At 37.5% G+C, this 26,739-nt stretch overlaps 1 protein-coding gene across 2 annotated transcripts in view; it reads right to left on the bottom strand.

Annotated features, from left to right (window-relative positions):
• Window positions 1–18,031: 18,031 nt before the first annotated feature.
• Window positions 18,032–26,739, bottom strand: part of pdgfc (platelet derived growth factor c) — a 40,851-nt gene continuing 32,143 nt past the window's right edge. For both annotated transcript variants that reach the window (XM_056768910.1, XM_056768911.1), the window contains 4 exons: window positions 26,489–26,669; window positions 21,045–21,252; window positions 19,924–20,144; window positions 18,032–19,815 (listed from right to left, as the gene is read on the bottom strand). In XM_056768910.1, coding sequence (XP_056624888.1) covers window positions 19,702–19,815; window positions 19,924–20,144; window positions 21,045–21,252; window positions 26,489–26,669 — 724 coding nt within the window. In that variant the 3' untranslated portion in view covers window positions 18,032–19,701. The remainder of the gene's footprint in view (window positions 19,816–19,923; window positions 20,145–21,044; window positions 21,253–26,488; window positions 26,670–26,739) is intronic.

Below are 26,739 nucleotides of genomic sequence, written 5' to 3'. Positions count from 1 at the left end.
AAAGAGTAGAGCAATAAGGAAGAGGGATGTGAATGAAACAGAAGTAACACTTGTCTCGGAATGTGTTGGAAATGTGTTGCTATGCAACAGGGATTTCAGAATGGTACCCAGACATGGTTTGACTGTGTAGATGATGGTGTGGGTGAGGGAAAAAAGTGACACAGCTTCCCACATCACCACATACACCTCAGCTCTATCTGAAATGTCAGAGTACACACCTACACACACAAAACACAGCGTCACTTAAGTAGAAATGTGTTTCATGTTCACCTTACTGGAAACATGGTTTTCACAAAATGGAGGTTAACTCCTGGATATTCACATTGTCAGCATATATACCAATACACTTTTAAAACCATTCAATGCAAAACAAGGCTGTTCAGTAGTGGGCTCTGTTTTAAAGTATGACCAAGGAGGTGATTATTAAAAATGTTTATTAATCAATAAGACTCAATTTAACTAAATCTTTCGAACAAACTGTGATCAATAAATGAAGAATAGGGAGAACATTGCAGTTTTGCTTATGTCCTCTGAGTGGCAGTATGTCTCACTGAAGACTTCAGCATGTCAACGTTTGACTACCTGTTTGAAGAGTGTTCAATTTCCTTCTGTTTGAATGTGAAAGCAGATGTGATATTGATATTGTCAGACGATAAAAAACAATTTTCCCCATTTTAAATACTTTAAGCACAATACACATGATGGTTGCACGCAGGTGAGTTAAACAAGAATAATCCTAAGAAAGTAGAACAAATCCTGCACATATCTGAGGCTTGAAATGTGTCCTGTATTTATCAAAACAGTTGTTAAGTGCAGGAAGCATCTACAAATATGTGTTGGTACTCAATATAGTCTTGCGTCAATGGTAAAAGCAAACTTATTTATCAAAAATATAGAGGATTGCAATAAGTTTGTGAAGAAGATTTTTGTGTGTAATTGTTTTATGTGTGTGTTTTCCACATTTGAATCTTTTGATCTGAGGGTGTTGATTTTACAGAGATGCTGTGTGCTTTGTAGCCCTAGGCTACACATGACCTCCATTATTTATCATCCACTGTCAAATGCACATGATAGAAGGAGAGAAAGAGAGAGAGAGAAGCAGGCAAAGGAGAATAAAAGGCTCCACATCGCTCCTCATATTCGTGGCTTTGATCCATCCCCTTAGGAAGCTTTTAAAGAGAACAATCTGGATTCTTGTCTATTGTTGCATGTTTCTGGCAAAACATAGGTCAGATCTCTTATCACTTAATTCTCCTGCTTTTGCACAGAATCACAGAACATTAAACAACACCAAATAAGGTGTTTCATCTAGGTTTGGGTGATCTAATGCTGCCAGTCAACCATATAGAAATTATTTAAATTAATACAGTTTAATCAAATCATTACAAGATTGTATACACAATTCAGTGGATACATGTGCTGGATGTCACATAATGTCAAACAGTTTCACAAACCTCAAAGAGTGGATTTAAAGGAATTGTTCACCCAAAAATGATCATTTACTCACCCTCAAGTTGTTCCAAATCTGTATAAATGTCTTTGTTCTGAGGAACACAGAAAAGATATTTGTCTTGTAACCAAAGCTGCTTGACCAGCATTTATAAATAATAAGGAATAAATTCGGCATACATTTCTTTGTCTTGTTGACCTTTTGACTGTCATTGTAATTTTTCCTGCTATGGTAGTCAATGGTGGCCGGGAACCTTATGGTTTCAAGCGTTCTTCCAAATATCTTTCTCTGTGTGCAACAGAACCTCAATACAGTCATTCATTTTTGGATGAACTGTCCCTTTAAAGTTACTGTTATAAGACTCCAAACTATTTATTACAACCGAACAAAAACAATGGCATATTCTGACTTTATGGGCTATCGTGCTGCCTTCGTTGAAAACAACATTTAGACGAATGTTTACATAGCGCAATTATTGTCCTTATTCATTTTACAACCTGCTGTTGTGGGGTAAAACAAAGAGTAGAACACGAATGGCTGACATGAGAGGGAGGTTTAATGAGGTAAGTGGCCACATCCCCATAGAGTTGACCCAGTTAAGAGTTTGATCATCCAGGTGTGAGCTATTCTGCCAAGCCAGCTGGGAGGAGAGGAGTACTTCATCACTGTCATGCCTGTGAACAGAGAATACATTTACCCCCAATAACCACTATTACCACACTTTTATTGTTTTCATACACGACTTTTGAAGTGGCTGGAAGACAGTCTCTGTGAAACATTATAACACACATTGGAAAAATGATCTCATACCGTATTTGACTGAATGTGACTACATGAGGAGGGAATGATGTTTAATAATAATGCTAATAATAATAAGTTTCAAGTTTATTTTTTTTATAAAGCACATTTAAAAACAAAGCGCAGGCTGACTAATGTGCTGGACAGAGGAAAATAGAACAGAGTAAGAAGATAAATAAAAGTCTACAAAACAGCCAGGAACGTCAGACGCATATTTGATGAACAGTAGTCCTTCAATGATCACACTGCAAAGACAAAGCGGTCATGACTATATGCCTTATTCAGCATTAGAAAGGTTAGACCCTATCTCACTCAGCATGCGGCACAACTCTATGTCCAGGCCCTGGTGATCTCAAGGTTGGACTACTGCAATGCTCTATTTGCTGGTCTTCCTCCAAAGGCTGTCAAACCAGCTGGTTCAGAACGTAGTAGCACGCCTCATCTTCCAACAGCCCAAAAGGGCTCATGTGACACCACTTTACATCTCTCTCCACTGGCTACCGGTTGAAGCCTGTATCAGATTCAAGTCACTAATGCTTGCCTACAGGACTATCACTGGATCTGCACCGGCATACTATCACACCCTTCTACAGTCCTACACCCCATTAAGAACCCTGCGTTGAGCAAACCAGCGGCGTCTTGTATTGCCTTCTCACAAGTGCAGTAAAACGCTTTCCCGCTCATAACCCTTCACAACTACATCCTGATGGAACATTCTTCCTAACGTTCGGTCAACCACATCTCTCACAACATTGAAAAAAGTACGTAAAGCAAATCAATTTTTTTTTTAATTAAATAAACACTTACCCTCTCTCTTTCTCTAAACAGGTATTGGTCTAACTTTTGTTGAAACTAGTAACTTTGTATTAGCACATACTGTAGTATTGCTCCTGCATGACATATCGCTTATTGCTCCCTGAACTCTCTGTATGTCGCTTTGGATAAAAGCGTCTGCTAAAAGACTACATTTAAATGTAAATACTATAAAAAGTTGTTGTAACTGTTTTTAGCTGTTTCCTTCAAATACACTACATAAACTCAACAAGGCACAAAAATACTTAAGTGTCCATGCCACTAAAACTTTTAGAGCTCAATGTTCCCCAAAACAAAGAAATGTAAATTTAGCACCGAAGCACAAAGCATAATTCACCAGCATTTGAATGAGTTGGATCTACATGAGATGCACAAAGAAAAAATGCACAAGTCTGACAAACACGATAAAAACAAAGGTTTATCTTCCAACAACAGTGATGTAGCTGGTAGATTATACTTTAACATTCCCTCAAGTAAAAAAGGCAGAGCATCTCTGTTTAAGGTTGTGTCACAAAACTGTCACTGAATTAGCCAGCGGCTGTAAAGCACTACTGATGCCCTTCCAGAATGAAAAATGCCTTTGGCAGGAAGAGTGAAATAAAGCCTTTCATTTTAGAACTCAATTATCCAGACTGCCCAATCGATCTCTCCTGGGCTGGGCCATATAGACAGGAGTGTCACTCCATTCAGAAGTGGCACAGGCAAACAAAAGAAATACTCAATGCGTTTTGAAATCCTTTTCCAGTTACTAAACACAGATTGATTAATGTGGGAGAGAAGCACTTGCATTTAAATAGGATTTCCGAGATGAAAGCATTGAATCACAACATGGTCGTGCTCTCATATAATAGTATTTTTTCCCTAATTCAAATGGATGTGTTTCGGGGGTGTTTTGTTGGTAAAAAGTAAGGGAATGCTAAAATTGTTGCATCTGGATAGGTTAAAGTGGAAATTTAAATTTTTACCACCACTCGGCCTGGATAAATTAGAGATGAATATTTTGAATACCTGGGGTATTTATGAAGAATGTGTAAAAGTTGGTTTTATAATGGTCTTTTAAAAAGTTATATGTGCATGGGTATTTTTTTAAGTTGTTCTGATCACCGTGACTATTATCTTCGACCAAAGACGCTCATGAATTGACCGGCTACGTAAAAAATATGACAGATTATTTTATCACAGGGATTAATTTGGCTGTGCATACTGTGCATACTTGACAAACTGCCCAGACCTGATTAAATAGCAAAGATGAAGTTACTAATGTTGATCCATTGAGAGGTCATAGTCTAGAGAGGGAAATATAAAGCTGACTAAATGAGAAAAACGCTTCCATCATCAAGTCTCATTATTTGTTAATTGCAAACTAATTGTATTTGTAAAATTAATGTACTCATGCTGTGTGTGTAAAAACTATTGAAAATTATTGAGCATATCCATTCTAAAGTCAAACAAATAATCTAAAAGTGATAGTTCACCCAAAATACAAAATCTGTTATCATTTACTCACCCTCATATCATTTGAAACCTGTTTGACTTTCTTTCTGCAGCAGAATACAAAAGAAGATATTTTGAAGAATGTCGTTAACCCATTTACACTCTCTGGATTTGTATCCATACAATGCAAGTGTGCAAGCATGCAACTTTCTTTAAAATATCTTCCTTTGTGTTCTGTGGAAGTCAGTAGGTCATATAGGTTTGAAATGACAAGAGGCTGAGTAAATGATTACATTTTTGGGTGAACTGTCCCATAACAGAAAAAATATCTGTGACAAAAATGTATCCAAAAATTGTAAACATAATGAAAAATATCATGGACCGTAAGACTTTTTATTGAAAGAGTAATCACAAATGCAACATTAACATTCATGTCATTCACACAGCATTCCAATAACAGGGATTGGTTGCATGAGTGTGTTAACACTATTGGTGTTAGTTGGCTTCTGTTTTTACCAAACAGAAGATGGAAAACCAACTAACTATTTTTGGACAAACCACTGGAAACATAACAACCGTGTTCATGTTGCTCCAGCAAACCTGAATCTTTGTGTGTCCTTATGTGTCTTAAATGGCTAAAGGACCTGATTGGAATCCCATTCAAAATGAGTTGGCTGTAGATCTCTAGATTTGTTGTTTTGAGGACTGTCTCAGAGCTTAAACTGGTTTTTCTGTCGTCTTTGAAGCCAAATCATTCATCTCCGGCTGACGAATATAAAGGGAGGAAGCCAAGAGCCACAGGCAGCTAACTCGCCTCTCAAAACTCTAATCATACCTTGGACGTTATTTTAGCAAACTAAATAATTAGAAGGATTTTAATGATACAGCAATGGTAATTATGGGTAATCAAGATTTAACAGCTATTTCTCTCTCTGTGGCATTGTAAACCGAACAAAACAATCCCTGTTAAATTTAAATAACTGCCTCAGAAATTATTGAAAGGAATGCATATTCAGATTATGTGATTAATGTAAAAGCAAATTATGTGGTGTAGAATCAACGTTATGTTTTCTCTTACCTCAGGCTAAACAATCAGCTTTAAATTGGCTGTGGTCATAAACGTTGTCCGTGATGTAATTGAACGGTTGCTATAAATAAATAAATAAGATAAATCACAGCATCATTTAACATATTAAAAGGGCACAGTTTCTACCAAGCCTGGCTGCTATTTTCTGGATCCTATGTGCTATATTACTGCGAGCGGTAGTTTTGCATACAGTAACTTGCTCCTTTTATGGCAAGTGTCTGGCTCTGTGTTGCAAGGGATGCCTTATTTCCATAGCAACACTATCTTGGAACAGTGTTGAAGGTTGGCTTGAAAGGAACGAGGGTGGGTGTGCCTATCTGAGCTACTCTAAGAAAAAGGAATTGTTAGATCAACAGAACAGACAGAAATTTAATTTGACATATACAGAGCTTCACATATTCATTCGTTTAACATTTTTAAGAGCACTGTAATAGAGCTCTACATAAATATCTGTAACCAAAGCTTAATACATTGAATGGCTAACACATGACACTGCAGTAATATTGTCAATTCATAGCTGATCTCATTGATTCCACAATTTTTTTATTCTTCCCTCTTTGGTCTTTTCTTTTATTTCATTCCCGTCTTATTACTTGTGTCTGTTTTGGCAGCCACGCCCGCATAGCTCAAATATTATGACAGCTTTGATCAGATTTTCTGTCTAGACAATGTGAGGAGTGGGTGGTCAAGAGTTTCCTGCTGTTATGCACAACATGCAACTCAACTGTCTTGATTTAAAGTGTGTCAATGGTTTTATAATCATATGTGGAGAGCATTTGTGGAGATCAAACGGGAAAGCACAATGTAGGATGACCGTGCCAAATTCATGCATATTCAAAAAAAAGGCCAATGCATAAATGATGTGAGATGACAAGTTTTAAACAACTTTTAGGTTAAAGGAACAGTTCACTTCAAAATAAGTCTCCATTGACTTTCTGTAGTCATTTTTTTCCTACTATATCAGTCAATAGGGGCGTATTTTAACGTGGACTACTCCTTTAAGAAAAAATATTGGCACTTAAGAGACTGGAAATTAAGTGCAAATCATGAACATTGCATTTTGGAAGACAGTATTGCACACATTGTTCTCTGTTTAGTTTAAAGGTGTGTCTTTCATGGGGAGCTGGGTGTGTGGATATGCAAGGATGTCCAGCTTGAGAGGCGGGAAAGACTTGTTTTGGTATTTTGAAGCAGATGTTGCATTTGGGTTAGGCTCTTTTGATCTAAATGAAATTCACCAGGGAACAGTTTTTACTGGTTTATTGTATCAAATTCAAAGAGAACGAAAATGCACACATACATGTGCAGACACACTCGGAACAGCAGTCTGTTCCTCTGGTGACCCGTGCTCTTGAAGAACCATCACTTTGATCCTCCTCAGCCCTGGCATTGTTCAGGACTGGCTGGCACCTCAGATGGAAATCTTGCCAGCTGTGGGTGTCTGGGAGGTCTGAGAATAAAAGAATGAAAATCAAAAACTGGCCGCAGATGCTGTGCATTTGAACAGCTGAAGAACTGACGTGATCTTATGGCCTATAATGGTTCGCCAGAGGTCAAGTTAAGCAGTTGGGTAAGAAACAGGAAAGATGCAAAAACTGATTGTCAGAATGAAGCTCTCACTAAATAGAGTTTCGAGTCTGACGTCATCAGGTACATGTAGCCGTGTTTTTTGGCAAGTTTAAGAATTATAGGTAGTTAAAATAGATTGGGCTTAGTAAGGGTGTGGGCTAGGGAAAGGGTTTCATAAGACACGAAACACCAAGGATTTAGTCGAAACCAACAAGCCACGCCCACAGATCTGTCCCAGGATCGTGCTGTCCCAGGGAGAGGGCTCCGAGCTCCCACCCCATTTCCAGGGAGAGGGCCCTGACCCGTTAATGTTTTTTTTCCGAGCTAAAAGGATGATTGGTGAGATTGATAATAGGAAACCAGCCCGGTTATTTATCTGATTTGTGAGATTGGTCATAGAAAGTCGGGTTAGTTCTCTGCACCTGCTCCTCCCGAACTTAGTTAATAAAACCTCATTTAGAGAGAGAGCCGTCAGAATACAGCCCACTCCCCACATGCTAGAAAAGAGAAGCAGATGAGACCTTATCTTTATCTTCATTCCTTTTTTACTCTTCTAAAGGGCTCTACCCTGCACTTGTTACGGTAGCTACTGTGCTTTTACTGCAATTTCCTTTTGTAGTAAAAAAAGAACAGCATCAGCATATTGCCATGCAAGTGCTACTTTTTTCTTCTCCCTAATATGGAACAACAAAGTGTCATTGTCGTGCTTTTCCTTGGAGAGGTGCCTTCAGCAAAATATTTGCCACAAAGTGAAACACTAACACATTCCATCAATAAGTGATAATTGGTGTGATATGTTTTTAAATAGCTGTAAGAAAAGGGCACAGACATGCTGTGTTGTGATAATTAGGATTATCCATCCATTTTCTACCGCTTATCCAAACTACCTCGGGTCACGGGGAGCCTGCGCCTATCTCAGGAGTCATCGGGCATCAAGGCAGGATACACCCTGGATGGAGTGCCAACCCATCACAGGGCACACACACTCACTCATTCACTCATTCACTCATTCACTCATTCACTCACGCACTCACACCCTACGGACAATTTTTCCAGAGATGCCAATCAAACCACCATGCATGTCTTTGGACCAGGGGAGGAAACCGGAGTACCCGGAGGAAACCCCGAGGCACGGGGAGAACATGCAAACTCCACACACAAGTCGGAAGTGGGAATCGAACCCCCAACCCTGGAGGTGTGAGGCGAACGTGCTAACCACTAAGCCACCGTGCCCCCTTATAATTAGGATTATGTTTTGCAAAAATAATCTTCTATATTCACCCTGAAGCTAAAATGCTGATAACTATGAAATGTTGTTGATAGTTTTACGTTCACGATAACGTTTCTTCATCTTACAGCAGAGGCAACAAACTACATTCTGACCTGCACACTGTTTATTGCTTTGTCTTATGAACTGAAGCAAAGTGTCATGTGTGAATCTAATATGGTTTTATAATGGTTTTATCTTGTTTTAGGTGGAAACCAGGATCCTCAGAGAGTTTCTCCATCAGTTCTATCACCAAACCTCCATTTCAGATAAATACAAACCGGAAAGACATGTTTGTCTCGCAGTGACAGACTGAAACACTATCTTTGGTATATCCTGCCTTCATTCCTCGGAGGCACTTTAGATTGGGTGGGCGGTCAGAGCAGGTTCTGGCAAATTTTTCTCTGATAAATAGAAAACATCTATTTTTAACCATATGCTTGTCAAAATGTTTAGTAAGTAGGATGTCACGTTTAAAGGAACAACTCACCCAAATATGAAACAATTTGAAAATTAAAAGAACTCACGCTCGAGTTGTTCCAAGTCTGTTTTAATGTCTTTGTTCTGATGAACACAGAGAAATGTATTTAGAAGAATTCTTGTTAACAAAGAGTTTTTTGGTAGGAAAGTAAACCATTCTGGTGCACTTTTGAAAACCACTTTAATTTTTCCTACTACATTCAATGGTGGCCAAGAACTATTTGGTTATAAACATTCTTTCAAATATCTTTCTCGGTATTCATCAGAACAAAGAAATTTACACAGATCACAGAACAGCTCGAGGGTACATAAATGAAGAATTTTTATTTATTTTAATGAATGTTTTGTCATCTTTTTCGCTTGCATTTTAACTGTGGTTTAATTGAAAGTATAATGACCACAAATTGTGTGTTGTGCACATCAATCAATGTCGTATTTATTCTTGAGACTAATACAGTATGACTCTGCATTCAAGCAGCACAGTTTGTCTTTCAGCTAGCAGTTAACATAAATCCTGTAGAAATGAGGCCATTTTCCCACCCAGAATAAATGTCTACCATTAGGCTGACCGACTGGCTGCAGCTGACGTGAGATATTACCTTTTTCAAGAATTCTGGGACTTTGTTAGTTTCCAAGTGACTCTCAGTACCCTAAGAAAGGTCAGAATGGAGAGACGGTCTCTTTGGAGGACTGTTTGCTTTCTTTTTTAACCCTAAGGCATGTTGGGGACAAATGTGGGCAAATTGATTTTGTTTTTTTTCTCTTTATCTGATCGGTACAAAACCTGGCTTCCTTTCCTAAATTTTCCACCTACGCACACCCAAAAAAGGATCTGTTAAGGCCCATTTGTGGTCCCCATAGGAAATGAATGGGAAATTATTGAATAATTTTTTTATTTGTCCAATAAACATTCAAGAAATCCAACATAATGCAGATCATTTATACACATATATACAAGAGTGAGCCAATAGAACATCCTCAGTGTGGCCGGCATTCAGACATCCACATACACACACACACCCACAAACATAGAATGGAACATACAATCTTTTTCCGATTGATATCAAATAGAAACGGACATTCACTTTTTCAAAATTAAATCATTATACATTTTATAATATACTTTATTGTTTTGGACTATCAAACTTCATTACTGTTTGGTTATGAGCTCTCATATTGCAGACTTAAGAGAATATCAACAGGAAGCTCAATCTTATAGCATAAATTGGATGCGTTATGACAAAGAAGAGTGGTTTTTGGTAGATTTGTGAAAGATTTTTTTGTTATGCAAAACTTAAAACCCTTTAAATGTGCTTATGAAACGTTTTTCAGCAGACAAGATCATCAGGAGATTTATAGGGATAGCTCACCCAGAAATGAAAATTCTTTGATTATTTACTCACCATCATGTCATTCCAAACCTGGATGAATTACTTTCTGTAAAAAGTTGATAAACAAACAATATTAGCCAGTATTGCCTTCGAATGTATAGACACAAACAACAATAACATTTCTCAAAATATCTTCTTTTGCGTTCCACAGAAAGAGTCATATTCAGTTTTTGAACAACATCATGGTGAATAAATGATGACAGAATTTTTATTTTTGGGTGAACTATCCCAGACTTTTTCAGTTAGAGGTTAGAATCTTGTACCACAACTCTGTAAAGTAAAACATTTTGATATTTAAATGACAACCGTTCATCCAAACCCATCCTGAAACCTAAATTCTGTACCAGCAGAAAAAAATATCCGTGACCATATCTGTATAACGCAGTATAGTGTAATGCTGGAAGTTACGTAATGCATCGATAACTTTTGAACATCACCCCATGGTAATTAAGTGATCCTTTCATATTGGGCTGTTTGATCTTGCAAATGGAAGACAAACATCAAAGCCCCTATGAGAGTCGACTGAGAAGTTTGATTTGCAGTAAAAAAACGTGGAATCAGCTGTGCTGAGAGGTATTATATGAGACACCACAAAGAAAAATGGGATCTGATGTTACAAAGAATTGTAGAACAACTATTCCAAATATTCTGTAGAAACCATCAAAGATTTCACTACACAGCCTTCAATTCATCATCACAGAGATCAGAAATACTTTTAACAGATGCTTTGAAATTCAGAGAAACTGTGCTAATATGTAGATCGATTTTCTTCACAGAAAATGTGATCACAACAGTATATGAAGGCGAGTCTTTCAGATGCTTTGAGGTATACATCAGCCAAAGAGTCCAGTGTTCAAAAGTAATTCAAAGAAGCATTGTGAGCTTTATAACCATAAAGCAGACCAGTGATTTAGGTCAATGGCATCCCAGAGCAGCACCCTGTCTTGGAGATTTTAGACCGTTTGCCTTGGACAGAGGCCATTTAAGTGAAGTCAAGCAAGTTCCACCCTGTTCAGACTCCCACAGAGAGAGAGACGGGAGAGGGCTGGGTGTAAAGTGACCTTCAACCATGACTGGGATTACAAAGCCAGGACAACCCTGACATTACTGTTTCTTGTTATATGTTGGTCAGGTCTCTCTCAAAAATGTTTTGCATCAAAATCTCAAAATCTTGCATCTACATATTTCGTGATTTTTATTTTTTGCCTTTTTTCATGTTTGTCACATCCATTTCCTGCAAACTGCGAATTTGGACATCCAAGAATGATTCAGAAGGACAACAACGATAAGTGAAATATTATGTAATCTCGCGGTTCACTAACGTACTTTAAAAATGTTGCAAAGTTTTGCAAAATCCAAAGAAGTTCTCCATTAAAGAGACATTAATGTTGGCCTTAACAATTGTAATTATTTGATATTCACAAATATTTGACAACATACGTACATGGAAAATATGAAATATAGTTTGAAATATTTAGTTTTTCTCAATCAAACAATTCACGGATTTACTCAGAGGCTTCCTTCCTTTTAGCAAAGTACTAAGAGCAATGGGTAACACTTTCTGTGTGCCATGCCCGGAGTCATACCCATGCCAAGACAAACAGATGTTTTCCTCAAATTTATCTCCTACTGGGTCTCTTGGTATTGAATGCACATGCTGTATTCACAGCGAATTCTCTTAATAAAAAGGGACCTCTAGTTTAAACTTTCCAGGAGCTGACTTGGAAAAGGGCGGAAACGTCTCCTTTTCAAAATGAGATCCTTCCACTGTGTTAGGCATCGGCGGTTTCCTAAATTTGTAAACCTTCAACCATTAAAGAGTAAACTGACCCCAGCTGTTATTTTTTCTTCTCTTCTCTCCCCCTTTTTTCTCGCTTCTCCGAACAACCACACCACTGATCTGGATTAGAGGGTCTGGAAAGTGGTGTTTAGATGTGAATGGCAATTTTGTGGACTGCTGACTTGTAATATGGATGTCTTTACATGTGGTTTGTGACCCTCTCATCGGTAAGGTCAGCAATGAGCGAGGGGAAAAAGGAAGAAGGCCTGCACCGTTCTGCAGCGCCATTAGGTCTGAATGAGTAACAAAGAGATGGTCTGTTTGTTATGCCGGGCACTGCAGCACTGGGCAGGATAAAACATGAAAGCGTGACAGTTTAGGTCAAATGTTAAGATTCAAGGTTTTTTCTCAGGTGTTCTTCATTCAGGATCGGTTTTCCCCTGTCTATTGAGGTGAACGAGAACTGAAGGGCCGGGATGATGTAGTCATTACTTGGGCTGTTTCTGAGATGACCGCTGTGGATTTGGGTGGTCTGTTGAAATCATTGTTCATATAAAAGCATTCGTAATTGCCAAAGTGACTCATATATTGGGAGTGATCTTCAAATATGTGCAGCTTTTTCTTTTTAATGAAGAAGTAAACATTTTCCATGCACGTAGCCTTACAGCTCCACCTTCTCATGATTACTTAAGCTACACTGTGTTTATCACAAAGACCTAATTCACAGCACAGTGCAAGATCAGTGAAAGATCTCACTTCATTGCCCCATTTAGACTTAATTTGATGAAAAAAAGTCAATTGGACTTTGTATATTCTAAACACATTCACTGCAAGATTTTATAGAAATTTACTGCTATTTAATATCTTAAATTTGGTATTTTTTGCTTTTATCCAAAGTGACTTATAGTGCATTTACTTGCTAGCACAATATTCTACCACTTGAGAAACAGAAACATTTAGCAAATTGATCAATCTTCCATTTATCCATTTGATGTGGTTTAAGTGTCTTTACACCAACACTGATACCGGAATGGCTTTGAAATTGATAGCCATGAATTTTACTAACACATAAAAAATAAATGTTACAAATTAAGGCTTCCGACCAGGCCAGCAGCAAAACTTGTCCAACTTCGACACATGTTTCTATTCTTTGCATAGGCAAAAATTATGAAGCCCATGCATGCTTAACCTAACCATCACTGGCATGAAAGCAGATTGAACTAAAATGTACAAATCAGATCGAACACATATATACAAATTATCCACCTCGTATAATAGTTACTTTGAGATTATGTTAAAATAAATATAAAATCCTTGCCAATCCTGTCAGCGAAAGGGGTTATCCTAGCATCATGGGAAAAAATCATTGAGTGCAGTTTGGAAACATTGTGGGTACAGTAAGTGGAGGTTCCTCTATGGAAAGAATAACAAACATAATTAGATCTCATTCATCTCAGGCTTATTCACAAAGAAGCTCTGTGTATTCATTGAATTGTGTGTGTTTTATCTGGTCTAATAGCCTCTTCACAGAACTGGATGTAGTCTTTAGCCCTATTCGAATGGGATTCGTTTTATCTGGGGACCTCATGTGATTTATAAACTACCTCCCCACATCTGTATTTCATGTGGCGCATTCGCGCGGGATAAGTGAAGCCTGTGATTTTACTAAAATTTACTGACTTATTTCCCGGATGTGATGGCAAGGTTTTGCGTATAGATTGTATAACCTATTGTTGTATGGTGTTTAATGATATATGACCGTACCACTCAGCATTTGAGAGCCACGATCGTGGTGATCTTCTGTCCGGTTCGCGATCAAATGTTGCCAATGTTATAAGCAGCAACACTTCAAAACACTTCAAAACAGCCTCCATTATTCGTAACCTTGAAAAATGATATATGAGCCTGCCAAATCACAGAGATTGCCGATTCGCACGTGACTAATATTATCACAGGACCCCTGTGTTTGTCAAAATATGGTTTGATGGGGAATTTTACTTTAAAAATACAGACATGGCCGATTCCCACGGGATTAAGATCATAGACAATCTCTGCAATTATAACAAATGATCAGAGATCCCCAGGTAATTCTTATCCCGTGCGAATAGGGCTTTTCTACATTTCAATCCATCAATAGAGTACTTTAAAACAAAGGACATTCAGTATATCCAACAGGAACTAACAATTAAAGGTACAGTGTATGTCATTTAGGGGCTTTAGCCCGCTAAATCCACCCCTAGCGCCGCCCCTGTTGATGGATATAGCTCATTCTAAGGTAATAAAACATAACGCTTCATTATGTAAGGTTTTTATACACCTCTCAAGACATAGTTATGTATATTATATTGCATTTCTGTCAATAGATCCAACAAAAAAGATACATTGCCATCATTTTGGCTTCACAATATTTAAGCCTAAGCCCTCTATTTGGGGCCTAAACAGAACATTGCATTGCTGCTGCTGTCCTTCACTTCACTTGGGAAAGTTACTTTTATTGGAGAGCAGCAAGGTAAGCGTTCTGGTCAGCAATATGCACATTGTTTGTGTGTGGAATGTGAGACAGCATCTGTCACTGTCAGAGGCCTGAATGCATCCAGTAGGCTCAGATCAACAGTTATCTCCCCTAGACCGATCATGTAACTCCCTCAGACTTCAGTAATAGTATTTAAAAACTATTTGTTAAAAAGTAGAAATGTCAAATAAAAACAGGATAGAAGAAACAAATGAAGCAATGGAAAATCAATTAAAAATGCAATGGAAAATCAATTCCAAATTCAAAATGTGTTGGTATAGCATATCTATATTTATATATGAAGAGTTTGGTTTAAAATTGTTCAAAAATCATGTTTTTTTTTTATTAATATTAATCGTTCTGCAGTTGGTCTGTTTTGATTTAAGCCATAATATCTTAAAAAATCAGCTGACTAACACAATAAAGACATGATAACATAATAAAAAACAGTATTTTCACATTGAGTTATCACATTTTGGAAACTAAGTCTTCATATATACATCTATAATTTTTCATTGAAATGACAGTTATGAAGCAGTGGTCAGCCATGTGGACATAAATTGGACACAAATGGCATGTTTCCTGAGAATTATCCTGTCATTTAGAGGTCAAGGAGAAGGCTGAATGTTCACACCTAGTTTTGGCCAGATATTCCCAATGGAATTTGTTTTTATGAGCGTGCATGATATTGAACCTGCATCAGCACATGGCAAAACAGTGTTGAAGGTCTGTGCAGAAGTCAGATATGAAGACTATCCACCGGTCATAAAACAGATGCATAATTCATGCCTCTTAGCATTTGGGAGCAGAAAGTTCAATTGTTAAATATAAATGTAATTTAAGGTGCACCTGTAACAAGAAGGAATCACACAAAAAAGAAAACTGATCAATTTTAAGAACTGCATGACTTTTGTTAAAATATGCATGCATTTACAAACACACCTATAACATCAGTTGGGACACATTACTTGTTTTAAGGTTTATTGATTTCATCTCAACTGGTTTTTATTTGTGTATTGATTCAGTTCACAGTGCAACTGAGCTCACAGTATTATAGTTGCTATTTCATAGTAATGCAATCCTAACAACCCCGCAATGCAAGTAAAGCTCTGTTCAGTTTCTCTATCAGTTGTAATTGCTATGAAATGAGATTTCTCCCTTTAAGTTGCCCAAAACAGATTGTAGAGCAAATTTCATTTGTGCTTCACATTAGACGTTACATTACGGACCCAGATCCATCAACACCAGGTTATAATCACCTCTAGCTCACCTGATTGATTTACAACAGCTAACACAAAGCAAGATGCTATAGGGGATATGGCCTGTGATTTATGAATCTTTAAACAGCCATACTGTATGTATGCTGTGTTTGAACCGTTTTAAACATTCACTTCTACATACATTATATTCACTTTTAAAAAGTGAATAGAAATCGAGAACATCAAATTACTTTTTTATTTAAAATTTTAACTGGTCTTGTCTTCCTTGCATCTGTTTACTGTTAGACTACAAAGATGATGCACACTGTACTGATTTGTATACACAGGCAACAGGAAGAAGATGCATTTATGCACTTGATTTGTGTAGAACTGGGTTATAGATTATGGCTTCGACCTTGTGTGTGGCAACACCTTGTCAAACGTAAATGATACAGCATCACATGCATTAACCTTCAAGTTCTCTAGTTCTTTATAGATACACAGTATATTCTTCTAAAGGACATACACATTATGCAAATATAGTGACCTGTGCAGTACAAAAGGTGGACAATGTCTGACTGCAATATTTACTGTTCTAACAAAGGTTTGCAAAGGCATTGGAAATAGAAGGTTTGCAAGAGATATCACATGACGTCTTTAGTGGAAAGGCAAACTGTCCACATCCTCATGATTAATGCCACTCAGATGTCAGATCATTACTTTAGCCAGGAACCACAGCCAGTCCCTGGAAAAGCACAAAGCACAGAGGCCTGTAATTAACTTAATGAGACCAAGCCCAGTCCAACATTCATACGCACAACCGCTTCAAACCGCTTGCATTATAGTTCAAGTACTCTCAGATGCAGACATGATTTTATTAAAATACTTTGTGATAGCAACTGTACTAGAACATCAAATGATTTTTTAAAATTGTGATACTCTTGTAACTAGGTTTATAAATAACATAGACTTTACAATTTATTTAATGGCGACCTTGCAGAGCCTATTAAGATTTTCTATTAAATATCAATTTCTATGAACAGGGTACACTTCGGGTATCTTTTTTTAGTATTAAAGAACACATAACATTTTACTTAGAAAAGCATTCTAACAAAAAAATAATGAAAGGTCGAAAGAAGCTAGAAAACAAATGAATTGTATATATATATGACCTGTTACTGAATGCTTTTCAACCTTTACCTTTCCTTGTTCTTGAGAAATAAGACAATTTAGACCCTTTCCACAAAATGGAGGGAAGATGGGCAAATAATATCGATCCATTTTCTTTTTTTAAACTACAGTGACAGGATTCATCAGGCTCAATCGTTGGACATAGTTTATCAAGTTATTGGAAGAAAACATTTTCCACCATTTGATTTTGATTAATATTATTAGAGTAGCTAGCCCATATTCAGTATAATTATATGGATCATTTCTTGAAAGATTTGTCAATTTTGTATCCTGTTCCTGTAAAATGTACATGATTTTGTTGATGATCCAGTCTGGGACATTTCGAGACTCACAAGAATCCCCAATTCATCACAGAAAAGAAATTCAAAAGAGAAACTGCAAGCTATACATTTCTATGTGCTGTAGCACAACATCAAGACCTTTCAACAAAACAAATCAATTCAGATTCCCATCCCTATCAGACATCACAAAATGGGCCTTTCTTCCTTTAAAGACCTCCGGCTGGTGTCAAAGCATTATTGGGCTTGAAAATTGGTTTGTAGGGATTCTGTGATCAAAGTATAAAACAAAGTCACAAAAAATACATCAAAGAATAATAGTCTGCCAAAATGACAGGGAAAATAACCAAACAGATGACGCAAAGGGTATCAGGCAGGGCACAGCATGGCCTGTCATTATGTTATTTTAAGCTTAATTTAAAAAGAAAATAATTTTGCATGTTGCTGTTTCTCCAGTCAATCAAAACTGAATTTGTTACCACAATGTCATATTCCAATGTTATTTCTAAGAGTAAGAGTCCTTTTGGTTCACATGTCATCTCACTGCATGCAAAATTTGTTTTGTGCCATTACATGACATTATCATTGTGCAAAATGATGTAATCATTTATCCACAAAAGAATAACTCTTACACAAGGTGCATTTAAAGAATGTGCATTTTACTTTTGCCATATGTGACGTTTTTTAAACCCTTTTTACACACAATATTACCAAAACACTAAAATGTGTAACCTTTGCAAGTTGAGGACTATTGAGGAAAACATTTGGCTTGCAAGAATAACTGAAAGTCTTAAGGATTAATTTATTCACAGGAACAAATAAAAAGAAAATGTATTATGCATGTTTTTGTCCAAGGAACACTACAAGTTTGCACAGAAACAAAACAGGGGTACTACTTTAACCTGAGAGCAACAATATAATACATCATTTTACTAACCAGTAAACTAATACAAAAGAGATGAATCCGCTCTATAAACTTATAAAATGATGAAGAGGTTATAAAAGGTTAACGTACGTTTGTGAATGTAATAATGCAGCAGTCTTATTTTTTTAATGCTGGGATACTTTTTTTTATCTAATTGCAATCTTAAAGGCAGATGTCAGGTTGTAGTTCATAATTCATGGTTAGGGTTCCCTCTGGCAGTATTAAGTGATTCTTTGACAACTGCAGATTACTCAAGCAAACTAATGCTTTAAGTGCCACTTGGAAAAACCACAACAATTTTGATAATCGTTTAATGGTAAGAGCAACAGGGTACTGGCAGTTCTCCGTCCCTTTAACTTCTAAAATAATCTATTTACATAAACATCTAATCCAAAATGATGCATTTGTAAAACCAGTGGAATAAAAAGAAAAAAGATAAATGTCTACAACAGTGACTAATACTGCACAAAATACCACCGTAGTTATGAAAGTGGAAAAAGATTATACATGTCCAAAATGTTGATACAAACAAATGTAAAAATGAAGGAAAGTCCACAAAACAGAACTTTAAATGTATTTACAAAAAGTCACCTTTGCGTTTTTAGTCTATTGTTCATTTTAAACAGTAAATGCATGGCCAATGAGCAAAAGATTTTCCAGTTCAGCCGTTCACTCAGCTCCTCTTTTAAACAGTAGCAAAATCCTTTTCTTGAAACATTCTTGATGAATTATAAATGGGTATTTCAATGCAGCGATGCGAAGAAAATGGAGCGCTGGTTTATTCCCACAGAGTAATTCATGTCTTCGGGTTATTCAAAAGACAGTGTCCATACCACCCCAATTGTCCTTGTGTCTTGCAGCTATGGTCCTCTAATATTATAAGTTGTTAAAAAGTTACGACCCCAAAATTGTGGGACAGAAAGTCAGTTGCCAAACCTGCTTGTTTCCTAAGTAACATCTATCATTAAGAAACACAGGAGTCTCTTCGGAGTGACAATAATTCATAGATTTTTTCTTAGCTTGTTCTGTCATTCATTATCTCTCTCTCTCTATATATTTTATTTACTTACTCATCTTCACCAAAATGCACTCAGCTCACTTCAGGCCATCTTGTTATCCTGGAATCCAAGATCTAATTTTAAGCACATCTTTTACGCATTCTCATTTCCTGAACCTGCATAACTCTGTGCACGTGCTCGTGAACACACACAAAGAACCCCTACAGTACATACGCACATCATACGCAAACCTCCAGACACAGAAGTAGACTGTGTCCAATTATCCTCCAAACATTCCTTGTGGCCAATGGAAACTTCTTCATGGGTTAATTCTTTATGGATTTGGCGGCCAAAGAGAATGGAACCATAGGCTTAGACGAGTCAAGATAATAAGATATCCAAACCTGGGTTTCATTAGTTTGCAACATCAGAGTAAAAAAAAGTTTTCAGCTCAGTCATCACCAAGCAAGAAATATTTCCCTGGCTGAAGCGCAGTCTGTGGGGGGCAGTGTTTTTTCTTTGGACTGGTTTAGTCGGAGTCATTTTTACACACACAGCTACACTCCTCATGGTGTTCCAGTGGGACATCTGTCAGAGATTTCTGCAGCCCACGACCCCCTGCTCGGTGTTTCATCATCAAGACCTGCATACGAAGAGGAGATTATTAAAGCTCTCAAACACATCATACCTTCAACACATACAGCTAATATCTGAAATGTAAAATGGTATGGAAGGCTTGGAACTGGTTTACCTCGTGGTATTTCTTGGCCACCTTGGTGGGCGAGCACTGGCAATCATAACAGTGATGAGAGCAGCAGGCACAGTTTCCCCCACAGCGCTTTACCAGCAGGCAGCTCGGCCAGAAGATTGCGTCTGTCCTTTTCAGTTCCTCACGCAGTGAGACGGAAAAATTCCGTGGAGTGCAACTGTACATCTGTACCTCCTCTCGAAGCAGGTTCAGATCAACCACTCCTACACAAGCACAAATATACGGTGACATTTTGAAAAGCATTCCAATAACGGTGATAATCTCATAATTTAAAAACAGATAAGGAGGATTTTTTGCCAAAAAAAAAACGGCTAGGGGAAATAAAATACATAGATTTTTCAATAAGTATGGTTGATTTACTTTAACATAATTCTTAAATGAGTATTTTTTTATTAGGGGTGCAACAATATATATGTATATACAATGCATGTCACAATGTAATTATTATAGTATAACATTTTTTTATAATAATAAAATAAATATTAAATATAATAACAGCAAAAACAACAAAAACGTTTTGTTTTGTTAATGTAATATTTATGCTTTTACAGTTTTAAGAAGTTCTCTCTTAGAATTTCTTAATTCCTTTCGTCATTTAAATTTTGTGTTAAATTCAGTTTTAAATTTCAGTGGCAGATCTTTAAAATTTGTATTCATTTACACACAGAAAGATCAATTAAACCATGAAAGTTGTCAATTCTATATCAATTTTAATTTCATTTGATCTTTTGTTAATGTTTTTTGCTATTAGTTTAGTAATTTAATAAATAAAATAAAATATTGTCATACAATCGTACTTGAAAACCCAGTATATTATGTATTTATCGAATTGTGAGCTGAGTATCATTACAAGATAAATATTTTCTTATTTTTTAATGAATGAAAATGAATATGAAGACATACAATTGTGTTAAGATATGAATGATGTAAATCTTAAATATCAGTTTTAATTATGACAATATATTATAATTTTTACCTTTAACCCAAGTTCAATCAATGAATTAATCTGATTTAAATATTGAATAAACTTAAACCTTTAAGTACTAAAACTTAAAGAAAAAGAATCAGCTGTGGAAACCTGATTCAGGATACACGATTTTTACCTCTGGATTTCTTCTGGTGGAAGAAGGACTTGCCCACCACCTGCCAGGTCGGCTTGTAAAGGTCCTCCGTGTCCACCTGCCAACGGTCTGGCTCCAGGTATTTCATCACTTGCTCCATTGTGCTGAAAGCAGCTACAGCCTCATTTAAAGCATCCACACTCTGCATCCATGACGGCACCACCGCAGGGGTCTCGGGCTCCTGCTGCCTCTGAACAACAAAACAAGGAATCAGGCCTAAGACACCACCACAGGAGAGATTTATTTTTAAGATAACAAGTGTCTGCCTCAGGGATGACTGCAAAATCCCTTTACTGACCATCTGACTCACTTTCTGGAAACTGCAAGATCTATTCTGATTGGCTGGTTTTAGATCTGGCACTCAGTCTGCACAGGTTTTTTGCATGTTGCCAACGGCTGTTTTTATATTAACTATAATTCTGTTTCAATCGGAAATGCGTCAAACTACGGAAGTACAAACGATCACAACTTCCGGTTCATGGTGAGTTTAAGTAGCTTTTAATTTATGAGTTTGGATTATTAAAGATGATAAGAGTGCACGTAAACATAGTGACTCTTACTGTAATGGAGCAACGCCAAATGAAAAATGATATTAAATTAACATGTAGTAATGTAATACACAGTTTTGGAAATGTAATGTCTGATACATCATTTCTCCCCAGGATCAATTAACAAGCCAAAAAAACCTTCACCCCACATGAACTCTGACATGTGCCAGGACAGCAACAGTGATACCCGTGGTGTTGGGCAACCTGCAGGAAAGCAAAATCTACACTTGGTTCAACTCCGCTCCAATGCCTCGGGTCTTGTGGGATCTGTCAACATGTCCTTTTTCCAGCAGCTTAATGCAGGAACACTAACATAATCCCCCTATGAGTGACATGTCCAATGCTGCACTTCAAAACCAGGTAACAGGTGGGGAGTGAGTTGGCATGGCAACCTCTTTGTAAAGGACATGGTGTCAAAAGAAGGTCTGAGATTTTTACAATGATAAAAATGTATTTGCTCCGTGAGGAAAGCTGAAAATGAGGTCACTATGAATGAGGCCATTTGAGCGGAGCAGTGGACAAAACGCAGGGGCAACCTGTCTGGATGTCAAACAATACACAGTGGGGTCCAAGGGTCTGGGATCACTGGAGAAAATATTTCTATGTTTTTTATCAGTTTACATTTTAGAAACAATTTGAGAATGCATGCAATTAAATATAACCAAATTAAATCCAACTAAAAACAAACACCATTCTGCTTCAGAAAAACCTGTCCTACACTGCAAAAAAGCTGGCTTCCAGTTTTGGCTTCGGCCAGCAGTGTGGAATGGAAACCATTAGCAGCTTGTGAATGTGAGGCACTCTTTCAATCTGTCAATTAAAAATCCTCAGAGTCCTGGTCTATGAAACCACAGCCAAGTACAGCAACTGTGGTGGTGAAAATAGCACTTGCTCACAATGCCTAAGAGGCCATCCACACGGAGATGCATTAAGCTGTATGGTATACGTAAAGATTTTGTATGGTATAGGCATTTCGTCCACACACAGATCTGGCGATTTGGGAGCCAGAAATCGTTATTTCTTAAAAGCGGGTCACAGAGTTGAAAATCTGATACCGTCACCCGTATTTTCGTGTGTACAGCCGATCCGTATATTTTCTAAAATGATGATTTCATTAACCCAGCTTGCAAAGTTTATGCGCATGCTCAAAATCTTCAGCAGTGATTTGCATTCAAGAAATGAATCTTCCAGATGCTGCAATATGAAATAATATCGGAAAACCAATGTGTTCTTATCCCTGATAACATAGTGTTTTAAAACAAGAAAAATAGCTAATCAGATGGACATGAGCTATCAGACTCTACGTCTGCCAGTAGCCTGTCAGTTCTGTAGATCCAAATGAAAGTGCCAAGATCTCGCTCAAAAATGTGTAATTCACTGCTAACTTGGTTTAGGCCAAGCCTGGTGGCATGCCATTCATACACGGCGGTTGTCAAAGGAGCAGGAGAGAAATGAAGTCATTTCCAACCATTTTGCTCCTGATCTTCAATAGACAATGCGTTTGAAACGATGTCTCTAGTAATTCAATAATCCTTGTGGTACTCTGTGTGAATGGAAAGAACCGCATTCGTTCAGAATAAAAAATGTCTGTCTAACAAAACTGCCATCTACAATTACTCTAAAAACAAGTGCAAATACACTACAAAAGCTTCTCACACCAAGAGGAATGTAGAGGCATGTGCACACTGTGTTCACACTGCATGTAAACCACTTTCTTTTGAAAAGGGAAAGTGGTTTCAGATGGTTGAAGAAAAACATGAACTTCGTTTGGCCTCACTCTTCGTTCCTATGAAACGTGTCAAATCTGGCAAGAAGCATAATTTTAGCTTGTTCGGTGTCATTCTAAATGGCTGGTCAAAATCAGTAAGCCGATGCAAAGAGGCAGCTTTGAGTCCTTTCAGGTCGGAAAATGTCTAGGGAATCCTCCTGGGAGCTAAAAGAAGCAGTTGTGTTCCTTTGAATCTCTCACAAATCAGGGTTTCTTTTTCCAGAGCTGGGTGCTGTTTTAATGACCTCTCGCCTCAAACTCTTACCGGTTTCCAAAATCTCTTCCTGAAATTCGCAGCTGGGGCTTATTTTCCCCATCTCTTAGTGGAAGTGGTGAAGGGGAGTGATTGCTTGTTTAAACAGAAAGAGCAGGGCTGCCCCTGTGCTCCTGGGTTTCCAGTAGCTGAGGTTGACCACAGAGGAACTGAATTCTGCTCTTTCAACATGGCGGTCCATCGCCATGGAATGCGAAGCCAAGAGTCGGCCAAAGCTTAAAGGGCCAGGCCACTGATTACCCAATGTTTCATCATCATATGGAATGGATACTAAACCTTCAACCAGAGGATCTGAAGCACACATAATTTTGTTTGGCATCAACACAGCACAAAGACACTGATTAAAAAGCTTGACTATTACCTTGGGTGTAATAACAGTGACCTTAAAACCTCAAGGGTTTATGAGAAGTCTACTGGATTTGTGATAAGTGAAGAGAATGAAGACTCTTCATGTAATGTTTCACAATCCTATCTACTTTATATGTTTGTGTTGTTCTTGATAAATATTTCATGCCGGTTTAATCTTTATGAAATATGTTCTATTGGTTACGTCACAATGAACAAGACTGAATTCTTATCTATAAACAAGCAAACAAAGCGAAACTGTTAAGTCATTTAAACTAGCATGACGGATGATATATCGAAAGGTAATTGTTTTCCTCATTGCGAAACGTGATACCTGGTGCTTAGATTTCAGTCTACACAACAAAACTGTATCACTTTCATTTAAAATCAACGCTGACAGCATTGCGGGCGTGCAGCACTGTTGATAACAAAGGTGATCATTTTAATGTTGCTCATTCCCACTGCATCCATAATAAGCCTTCTTAATTCGGATGCCTGGCGTGCAAGAAAATAAACCCAAAGCTCTTTCTGAGTCAGGACTGGAGGAGGCTAGGGGAGCAGTGCTGCAATTGTAGGTTCCAGCTCGACATCCTCCTCCACAAACACTATAAATAGAGCTCCATCTTCTCCTTCTCAAATGTGAGCTGTGCCCAGAGCCAGCCAAAACACACCTACTCCTGCAATAATAAAACTGCCCTCATTTACACATCAACCTACATACTAAAATTAATGATTTTATATTAAAAATCAAACGTAAAATGAATGAAATGTTGGAAGGGTGCTATAGGGTGTGAACTGAAGTTAGTTTCCCATCTGAACACGCCGGGACCCCCCAGCTCACGTTCCCTTGAATGGTTAAACACCAAATGGCTGCTTATTTGCTGAAATTACAAGCAGCTGGACTCGACGGTGATCCCTACGACTAAAAAGGGTTCAGGCGTTCTTTGACACTCAAATGTTGCACGCAATTGCTTTTGTGTTCACGTAGGAAAGTGACGAAATGTGCATACACTCTATAGCAGTCCTATATTTAATGCCAGTGTTTAGGCAGTTATGACACTGAAAGTGCCGTTGATGATTCTGGAAATCTTCGGTTTACACAAAGGTGATGCAGTGATGAAAAAACTGGACTAATACAAAACAAAAACAGATATAAAACTGGCCCGCTACTATTATAATAAAGCTGTCTGTACAGGCAATGTGGTATCGTTAAGTGTGTTCACCGAGAATTCTCATTAACATTTATGTTATATAAAGCGGAAAAAACTTTTATTTTTAGAGGAGCACAGATAAACCAGCCAATAATAGGTATCGGTGGATAAAAGCAATTTTTCAGAATGTCGGCTTTATCCTGTCAATCAAAAGAAGACAGGAAAATGCAACGAATTTATGCTCTGTATAACGAAAATGTTAAGAAACATCACCATTTAGATCATCATATGAATTATTAACATTCAGAAAGTTAAGAAATATTAATGTAATCTTCAGAATCGGTATCTGTATAACCAGATATCACTCTGAATAACCAGTGTCGTTGAATAAATTTAGCATATGTGCATCTCTACTTATTTTCATATTATTATTTATTTATTTGGTATTATAATTTCTTTAATGATCATTTGATAATTTGTGATGTAGTACCCTAGTCTGTTACATCAGTGATGACAAACCAGTTCTAAGAGAGGTTCACCGAGTACCAGCCGAGCAATGGCTCCAGAATTTTGATGCTAGACGTACGAGATGTACTAAAAACCATCAAATGGAAATTGCACATGGTAGTGTCTAATGCCTTTTTTAATGTAGTAATCTATGGTCATACTTGTCCTGTGTAATCTTAGTAGCATATCTAACCACAATCTCTGAAATAAGATGGGAGCGGTGTAGATGCAGGCTTGATCTTACAGAGACAGATAAAGCAAACCTTTGTTCAATGGAAAACAATGAGACCGATTTTCAACAACGTAGCCAAGTGTTCAGACACGCTCTGAGGGCTCAATAAACAAACGCAGGGGAAAGTGGAGTCATAAAAGTTTGACAGGCATCACACATCAAAGCCGAGCATGACTATTAAATCATTTCAGGGGAATAATCCTTTTCAAATGTGCCATGTGACGCCTGTCAGGGAAAAAATTAAAGAGAGGAAACTGAACCATAGCCAAAGTGGAAATCAGTGTCACCCGCCCCTTTGTGGTTTTTACCGCCACATGAAGTGAAACATTCAGAAGAAAGCCTGAATGTGATTGTAACCTTACATTTTCTGTGTCATTTGAGGTTTGCCAGGTCATCTCAGAAAAGGAACAGTGATTACATCACCAGCTTTCTCTCTTAATATTTATTAATTTAGATATTAAATTTGGATATTAAATTTAGAGATCATTTAATTCAGCAGAGGGCTTTTATGAATAAAACATTTAAAACAGTCAACCCACTCAGTAAACATTACATAACCTTCCATTTAATTACACACAGTGGTGAGTAAGTTGCTACTAACCTGTTGAAGCAAAGAATAACGGATGCAGAACCCTGGGTCTGATGGAAAGTATTCATCAGAGACGAAGCGGATCAGGATCTGGTTACCTTTGGATATCTGGGGCCCTGGGACCATTTGTGAACCACACCACCGACCCAGCACCATTCCTCCGACAGGCTCCTCCACTTCCACATAATCATACCTAAAGTAACAGGGTACAAGAGTTTAATGACTAAGATCAATTAAGTTAAATTAAAATCAGCTCATTTCAC

This window comes from Triplophysa dalaica, chromosome 16 (assembly GCF_015846415.1).
Source record: "Triplophysa dalaica isolate WHDGS20190420 chromosome 16, ASM1584641v1, whole genome shotgun sequence".
Taxonomy (NCBI): Eukaryota; Metazoa; Chordata; class Actinopteri; order Cypriniformes; family Nemacheilidae; genus Triplophysa; species Triplophysa dalaica.
The sequence above is the reverse complement of the archived record's forward strand: the minus strand, read 5'-3'. Positions and strand labels throughout refer to the sequence as shown.